This window comes from Eleutherodactylus coqui, chromosome 6 (assembly GCF_035609145.1).
Source record: "Eleutherodactylus coqui strain aEleCoq1 chromosome 6, aEleCoq1.hap1, whole genome shotgun sequence".
NCBI lineage: Eukaryota > Metazoa > Chordata > Amphibia > Anura > Eleutherodactylidae > Eleutherodactylus > Eleutherodactylus coqui.
Window position 1 is genome coordinate 29,507,289 of NC_089842.1, and position 8,998 is coordinate 29,516,286.

General features: G+C 52.1%; 1 protein-coding gene across 1 annotated transcript; it reads right to left on the reverse strand.

The window, feature by feature from the left end:
• Window positions 1-2,313: 2,313 nt before the first annotated feature.
• LOC136631991 (cytochrome c oxidase subunit NDUFA4-like) lies at window positions 2,314-5,247 on the reverse strand. Its single transcript, XM_066606515.1, has 4 exons — window positions 5,090-5,247; window positions 3,783-3,871; window positions 3,627-3,687; window positions 2,314-2,583 (listed from the first exon to the last, which is right to left on the reverse strand). Exons 1-4 carry the CDS (start codon window positions 5,129-5,131, stop codon window positions 2,527-2,529), a joined length of 249 nt encoding a protein of 82 aa, XP_066462612.1. The 5' UTR covers window positions 5,132-5,247; the 3' UTR covers window positions 2,314-2,526.
• Between the last annotated feature and the right edge of the window lie 3,751 nt (window positions 5,248-8,998).

The following is an 8,998-nucleotide window of genomic DNA, read 5'->3' on the forward strand; positions in this document are numbered from 1 at the left end:
GGTCTGACCACACATGCAAGTTATAAAATTGGACCAGGAACGTGACAGATTGCTCCAGCCCAAAAGTCTTCATTACGAGGCAATAGCCAAGAGGAGAAAACAAACAAAAAAAAAAAGCATAAAATTTAAACCCCTACTTGTAGTTTCTCCTGGGTACAAACTGCTCTTTGGGTTTAACAGCGGGGCTCACCCAGGGCAAGGAACACTACTTGGTGCATTTATTTCTGGCGCCATGCTGCATTTGCTGAGCCCCCCAGTAACCAGCGCAGTGGAGATCCCTAAAAAGTTACTCATTATAGAAAGGCTGTGTGGAACGAGGTAACATCGAGCCATGAAAAATAATTTTACAATATTACATTGTTTTTGCCCCGTTTCAGGAGGGGCGGTAAGAGACGGGAGAAATTTGAGAAGCAAATTGTGTCTAAGTCCAGAAATGTCCTACAGGTGGATGTAAACGCTGTTTGCATGGCCGAAGGAGCTCCAGTTCTTGGGGAATCATTTTTCAGACCCCCAAAATATTATATTTTGTATATTATATGACATTTGCAGGAGCCCCCGAGGTGCCAAAAAAAAAGTAAGCGCAGACATTACATAGATTTTCTGCAAGTAAATTTGCACTTTGTTGTGGATTTTGCTCATTGCGCTGCGATGCCTGAAGTCCGCCACTTCACCCCGACTGCGGGATCGTGTGGCGGATGTGAAGATCTCCAGCATGCCTACATACCACTGAAGATTCCTTTTGCTGCCTGTAAAGGCAGGTTCCCCAGTAGGGTGAATTAGGGAGTCCCTCCCTCTCTGGTCAGCACCGATCAGAGCCTCCAAGTGCTTAAACAGCCGGGATCAGACCTGTTCTAATCCCAGCAGGACCCTGACAGTCAGTTACAGACAGGCTCCGATGCCAACTGCACAGGCTCCACTTTGGGCCCATACACGTATAGCAGGATGCAGGAATGGTATACTTCGCTGATGTACATGTATATAGCAGAGGAGCTCAGCTGTCACTCAGCTAAGACCAAACACATGATCGGCAGGAGGTCCAGCACTCAGGACCCTTGGCGCTGCCATTACTGCAGACAGCAGATTGTGCTGACCATAGTGCAGTGGCCCAGTTTAGTACTGCAGCCATAGTTCCAATTCAATAGCATTGCAATCCCAACCCAGATCACTGCGCTATGGCTGCAGTACTGAGAATCAAGGGATGAGCAGGTATCCTTACTGGTGACAACCCAACTGCTCCCCCCCTCCCCCAAAATGGAAGGGAAGTGGTTTCAATAGCTGTGATTGGTTCATCAAGCGCTGCAATGATTGGCTGGCTGAGCCGTGGTGCTCAAGAACCAAATTGAAGCCAGTGCTTCCTGGAGGTGGGGGATTGAACCTCCAAACCAGGAGGAGTTAGCTGAAAACTACAAGCAAGTCTGCCGGAGCGGGCTGCGCCTGTTTGGCCTTATTTTAGGTCTTTTACAGCAGGATTTCCTACTGTAAACGTTGCATCGCACGGCAAGAAAACTGCATTTACATGCGATGCAACAGGATGAAGGCTCCATAGGGAAACATGGGCCACAAAACATCACAAGTTCTGGCAATATTCAGCAGGCCGCAAGATTTCCTTCTTGCAATGTGGCAGCCTACATCACTAATGTGAGAGAACCCGTTGGTAAGCATGGGCCTCACATACAGGCGGGTCAGTAGCGCCGTCGCATCGCAAGAAAAAAAACAAAACACAAAGCACAATTGTGTCCCCTGTGTGAAAGCAGCCTAAGGGTGCTGATTCAGCTCTGCAGCCCCCAGACACAATACACCCCACACATACCACTTCAGTAGAGGATCTGTCTTCTCACTGATGCTATAGACACAGGGGAAGCAGCATGGGTGGGCATCTGTGACTCTTACTGGTCTGCAGAAGAACAGCGCCCCTTCAGGTAGGTCATTGACATGCAGTAAAGCATTGAAAAGAACGGGGACACTTATGGCCCTTTTACGCGGGCTGATAAGTCGGGTAAACAGCTGCACAAGTGCTGAGGTCACAGTTAAGGTCGCCGGCGCTTGTGCAGAGTGTTTACACTGACCACTTCACCGCTGGATCGCGGGCATCTCACTGCTATGTGCGGCACACGGCGTTTAAACGACGCGCCCGCAACCCAGCGATTGATTTAATGCTGACTGACAGGGATAGCGACGTGGATGGATAGCGGTCATTTGTTTGCATTCACACGGCACCATTATCGCTTCATTTCATCCGTGTCAATTAATTTTGAGCGATGATCGCCCCGTGTAAACGGCCAGAAAAAGACAATAAGAGCACAGGAGCCGCGGTCACACGTTGAAATCAATGTATTGTGCAAGTCAGTGGCTGGGGCGAGCGCGGCCTGCGATGACAAGCAGACGCGCTCCACACCGCAGTAATTACATTAAGCTCAAGGAAATACATTAATCACCAAAGCAGCCGAGCGACACGCAATTATCAGGGCTGATCTGATTACAGCGGGAATGGACATTCCTGGACAGAGCGATGGCGGCGAGACCTCCTTAGAAGTCGGGACCTTCCTTCTTCAGGTTCTTGTAGTCGATTGTCTCGTTGTAAAACTGTGGGAAGATGACAAAGGGTTAATGGGTCCGCTCCTACAGCTGGGGGATAACAACTTATACTTGGGTTTAAAGGGAAAGTCTGGAAGGTTTACGAGAGGCGATCAGATGCTACAAATGTCCAGAGCTAAAAGTCATATGTGAGCGCAGCCCCCTCCGGTCGGCTGTGGGGGTCCACAGCCGGACATCCGACTATCAGCACACAGATAGGAGACGGTCTTTGCTTAGACTAGAACTTGTACTCCTCCCTCATCCATAAAGCGCTGCACTGCTATAGCTCCTCTGTCTACCATCCTACCCACGCTCTCCACTCCGCTAATAGCCTTAAGGCCCTTTTACATGCAACAATTATCTCTCAAAAAACATCTTTGTGTGTAAATGTGTGTCCATCCCGCACTCTTTGGCCATTGCTGACTTCAGGTTCACATGAAATCCTCGTCTCTGAAAAAAAAAAACAAATGACCGTACGCCGAGTTCTTTGCGGGCAGCGCTGATAACATTCTTTAACACCTGTTAACAGTTACTGTCCCCTGGAGACTAGCGGTGTATTTAGAGAACAGACCACCTGCTGTTCTCTAAATACATGCAATGAAGTATTAAAGGACTGATTAGCCCATTAGTACCCATGCAAAATGATGGCTCAAAACTGTCAGTTTCTGACGAATTTTGTTCGATCCTCTGTGTGTAAATGGACCTTTAGACTAACGGTGGCGTTACCTGGACGGCCGGCGACTAGTCACTTGAAAGAGCAAAGCAGAGAGCGGTCATTACGTGTAAACAGCCAAAATACAGATGAGCAATAACCCCCCCCCAGTCGCGGTATAACAGCATCTTGTGCGCTGGAAGCACCGGTAAACGATACAAGCGCCTCCACCGTATACAGACGCTACAGCTGGCGGCAGCGCTGCCCACCAAGTCACATGACAGCAGCCAACACAACGGGAGGGTCTGGGGGCCCGCCACTGCCCAGATGAAGTCCCAAACCACATAGCAGCATCCCCCACCTGTGGCGACACTACAAGTCCCAGCATGCATCTAGTTACCTTGTACTGGTGGGTGGGGCCCTTCTTGTTCCAGGGGTCCGGGTTGTTCTTCCTGTCCCAGCTGTAGGATAAGCAGAGTGTTAGCCGTCGGCGTCCGATAATCCAGAACCAGCTGTGCCGGATCAAAGGGATAAACCCAACGCAGGTTCAACTTACGAGATTTCAGGGCTGGCGAGGGCGGTTCTGCCAAGGTAGTAGACTGCGCCCACCGCGCCGAACCCCACGAACAGGAAGAGGGGTGCCAGCTGCAAAGACAAGACACATCCGCCGCGTCATTACATGTCTGCTGCTCTCTGTTATCAGCCTCTTCAGCAGGGGGGAAGGGCAGAGCGTTTCATGAGAGACACATCGCAGCATTGGGGTTTATTCTGCAGGAAGTTCACCTATAATTCCCTAGAGGGGCAGACCAGCATGTTTTCGCGCGTCTCCGCGAGCGCGGCGCCATTTTTTTTTCTCCTTTAGCTCCCGTGGGACAGAACGCTCGATATCGCCTGAAAACAAGAAGCGACGCAATCTGTCCTCACACCGCGTCCGGCCGCTCCGGGAAAAGAAAAGTCACATGTGACCAGACCGTATAAGACGGCGGGCATTACCCTGAGCAGCGCACCAAGCGTGCAAGAACCCCCCACCCCTCCCCCGCAGATGACTTTTACCATTTTTAGACCCTCTTCAGACGTATTTTCGGATGACTTTGCAAGTGCGAAAAATCCCCACCTGCTACATCGGAGACGCCGGGGGCTTCATTCTCACGCACCCATCTTCCCGTTTTTTTTTTTGTTCGTGTGAAATAGTGTAAAGTTTGACTTGTCAAAAAAAAAAAAAAAAACCCGCCCCGAAATCTTCCTGCGCAGAGGCGCTTGGTAGCGGCGGCCATGTTTACGCACATCTGAAGCAGCCCTTAAAGTACAAGAAACGCACCATTTTTTTCACTCGCATGGAAAAAAAAACAAAAGCTCGCGCTCTCACGGGGAAACGTCCCATCTCCAGGCAGGATCCTGCGCTCGCTCTGCGTCGGGGTCACCTACAGGCGCAGCGCCGGCCATTCACCTCCCAAGGAAGAACCAGCGCGGCCGCCGACTCCTCCGCAGGCGCCCACGGTCACCGTCTAGCAGTCTGGCCGCCATTTAGGCGGTTTCCGTTTTTATTAGTTTGTTTCCTGCAGACCGGCGAGAGCCTGAGCACGGCGGGCGCTGTTTATGGCGGCAGCATATAGGAGGCGCCATCAGCCTCAGGAGAAGAGGTGAAGAAACCACCCAACGTCAGACAGACAAAAACACCACAAGTCCCAGCAGCACGTGGAGGCGGCAGGCATGCTGGGATCTGTAGTACCCAGCACCTCCAGGTGTACACAGAGCTTCTCCCAACTACAACCCCAGCATCCTGCAGACCCCAGGCACCCCCTGCAGGAGGGGCAGTGCATTAACCCGCAGGGTCTGCGGCGGGCGTACACCCGGCTCACTCACACTGGGGTGTTTCCGAGCGTGGGAGAGCATCGTCCGGAACATGATGGCGGCGACCACGGAGACTCCTCTATGCACGGATTCCTTTACTGCAACACAATGTCATAAGAACACGAGAAGGACCCCTCTTACGTCATCAGGGGGCCTCGCACGGGCTGCCCCTGCTGAATGCCGGAGCGTTCCCTCACAGCGGCGGGCTGCCCCGGGGAATGCCTGAACGTGCCGGTACACAAGACGAGGGAAAGGCGGCCGGCGCACGTCATGTATGTACAGAAGACGGAAACATGCGTGTCTAGAAAACATTATAGGGTAAGACACACTGCGCATGCGCACTAGAGGCTCCCCACCTTGCGGAGATTACACCACGTGACTGTGTCCGTGCTGGCTATCACGGCTTCTTCGGGCAGGCGCATGCGCAAATACACTCGCCGCAACGGAGCGCAGGAACCGGTGAAAAGTACTTTTTTTTCTCTTTTTTTTATTTTATTAAACCGTGCAACTATAAAAACTGCGTGCGAGAAAGATGGGCCAAGGACGATTTTTCTCTCACGTAGTAACATCGCGCGAATCACATAGTACCGTACTTTGTGCGCACGCACGGCGCTCCCGTGGATTTCACAACCATTTAAAGCGTAATAACGTCCCGCTGTCTTCTTTTCCCTGCAGTTTCGTGCTTTTTATAGACTTCCACGGACTTTTGCTGCGCAAAACGCGAGTAAACAGAACAGGTCCTACTTTTCCCCGTGCGTGGGAAGCGCTGCGCAAAGCGTGCTTGTGAGAACCGATTCATTGGAGTCAATGGGATCTATCCTCCGTGTTTAGCGCGAGCAGATTTTGCGTCCACAAACACCTGCGCAAATACAGTCTATTAGTTGGTTTAGATTTCAGCAAAATTTTAGCGCCATTCTGGCTACGCTCCTGTTTACAAAGCCGCGTCCGCTCTTTGGATGAATCAGGTCTTTACAAACGCTTGGACAAAGTGGCGCAAAGCACGGAAGACGGTTATCTGGGTAATTTACACCAATAAAAATGATTGTATTCGGAATGGTGAATCGTCCCGCTGCGTGCGTTCACACCTGCGATTATTTTTTAATGCAAGAATAATTTGCGCAAAAGAATTGCCGCACGTCCCGTTCTTGTGCGATTCGTAGACCAGACTTGTCCATCCCAGTCAATGGAGCTTCAGCGGGAGTTTTACCCGTTAATCAGGCCACTTCCATTTTTATGACACGCATAAAAACACGACGACACCTGCGCACTAAAAATGCAGAAACCGATGTAAAACGCACAGATGCTCGCGGTGACCGAAACGTAACAGAGCCGTGTAAACAGAACCTTCAGGCCGCTCTCACAAACGCCTGTCACAGAGGCATTCAAAACGCCCGTAATCGCCGTAGAATGCTTCCATTACGTCTCACAAACGCCGCGGTTTTCGAGCGCCGTCTGCTTTATTTTTCCACCCTCAGCACACTCATCACCCATCACAATGACGGCGGGCGCTGAAACCCGCCATCGGCCACAGGAACCTGCAGCCGAAAACGAGAGTAAAATCACGGCAAAACGCCGCAATTGAAATCATGGCGTTCCGCCATGTTTAAGAGCGTCCATCGCAGACTACAGGGAAGCAGCACCCAAAAAAACTCATCACATTCACCTTTCTGACCCATTTTAGGGACGAGATTCAGCCATGTTTTTTTTACGTAAGTGAGCACCGACCTCACTCCCAGACTGCGATCCAAATCCCTTGTGAGGCATTTCTAGTAACCGTACTGAACCCCACAGGTGCCCGATGGCAGCAGAGCCGTGGATTCATATTAAACGGGGGTACCTTTAGGGTGGATTCACACAAGGTGTCATTTACACAATGGCCAAAGCGGACAAAAGACCCAAATGTGTGAATCCTGACTACATTTCAGGGACCCAACGTGTGGCATGTCTTCTGCATTGTGCTCGTTCATCCTATAATACCGGACCCTTATCTCATACACAGCCTCCAGCGTCAGGGGCCATATAGTGAGGAGGGCCAGTATGGAGGCCCCTATATGACACATAGCATTCAGCGTCACAACCGTGGAGCAAGGAGGGTCAGTATAGAGGCGGTTCATCCTTCCTGACCGTGTAAGGAGGTGGGGTAACTGTGACGCGCTCCGCCTTACATACGGCAGTGGCTGCAAGCACCTGTACGGCGGCTATAGGTGGCACATCAGGTCCCTCTCCCTCCCGGTCCGAAACAGGTCCTGGAGGTTTGTTCATGTCCAGCAGCAGAGATACTAAAAATTACAACTGTATCAGGGGGTCAAAAGCCGCTACAATTATGGGCAGAAGGCTGTACAGCACTGAGCGGCACAGCTGGCAACAGACTGAGGAAGCAGCACAGGGACTGCTGTATGGCGAGGGATCAGTAATGCTGCACAGGGACTGCTGTATGGCGAGGGATCAGTAAAGCTGCACAGGGACTGCTGTATGGCGAGGGATCAGTAAAGCTGCACAGGGACTGCTGTATGCCGAGGGATCAGTAAAGCAGCACAGGGACTGCTGTATGTCGAGGGATCAGTAAAGCAGCACAGGGACTGCTGTATGGCGAGGGATCAGTAACGCTGCACAGGGACTGCTGTATGGCGAGGGATCAGTAACGCTGCACAGGGACTGCTGTATGGCGAGGGATCAGTAACGCTGCACAGGGACTGCTGTATGGTGAGGGATCAGTAACGCTGCACAGGGACTGCTGTATGGCGAGGGATCAGTAACGCTGCACAGGGACTGCTGTATGGTGAGGGATCACTAACGCTGCACTGGGACTGCTGTATGGCGAGGGATCAGTAACGCTGCACAGGGACTGCTGTATGGCGAGGGATCAGTAACGCTGCACAGGGACTGCTGTATGGCGAGGGATCAGTAACGCTGCACAGGGACTGCTGTATGGCGAGGGATCAGTAAAGCAGCACAGGGACTGCTGTATGGTGAGGGATCACTAACGCTGCACTGGGACTGCTGTATGGCGAGGGATCAGTAACGCTGCACAGGGACTGCTGTATGGCGAGGGATCAGTAACGCTGCACAGGGACTGCTGTATGGCGAGGGATCAGTAACGCTGCACAGGGACTGCTGTATGGCGAGGGATCAGTAACGCTGCACAGGGACTGCTGTATGGCGAGGGATCAGTAACGCTGCACAGGGACTGCTGTATGGCGAGGGATCAGTAACGCTGCTCAGGGACTGCTGTATGGCGAGGGATCAGTAAAGCTGCACAGGGACTGCTGTATGGCGAGGGATCAGTAAAGCTGCACAGGGACTGCTGTATGCCGAGGGATCAGTAAAGCAGCACAGGGACTGCTGTATGGTGAGGGATCACTAACGCTGCACTGGGACTGCTGTATGGCGAGGGATCAGTAACGCTGCACAGGGACTGCTGTATGCCGAGGGATCAGTAAAGCTGCACACGGACTGCTGTATGGCGAGGGATCAGTAAAGCTGCACAGGGACTGCTGTATGGCGAGGGATCAGTAAAGCTGCACAGGGACCACTGTATGGCGAGGATCAGTAAAGCTGCACAGGGACTGCTGTATGGTGAGGGATCAGTAACGCTGCACAGGGACTGCTGTATGGCGAGGGATCAGTAAAGCTGCACAGGGACTGCTGTATGGCGAGGGATCAGTAATGCTGCACAGGGACTGCTGTATGGCGAGCGATCAGTAACGCTGCACAGGGACTGCTGTATGGCGAGGGATCAGTAATGCTGCACAGGGACTGCTGTATGGCGAGGGATCAGTAACACTGCACAGGGACTGCTGTATGCTGAGGGATCAGTAAAGCAGCACAGGGACTGCTGTATGGTGAGGGATCACTAACGCTGCACAGGGACTGCTGTATGGCGAGGGATCAGTAACGCTGCACAGGGACCGCTGTATGGCG

Coding starts and splice junctions, on each gene's coding strand:
- LOC136631991 (XM_066606515.1), bottom strand. CDS start 5,131: ATGTTCCGGACGATGCTCTCCCACGCTCGGAAACACCCCAGT. Junction 3,688..3,782: donor CTCGCCAGCCCTGAAATCTC/GTAAGTTGAACC, acceptor CTTATCCTACAG/CTGGGACAGGAAGAACAACC. Junction 2,584..3,626: donor GCCCCACCCACCAGTACAAG/GTAACTAGATGC, acceptor ATCTTCCCACAG/TTTTACAACGAGACAATCGA.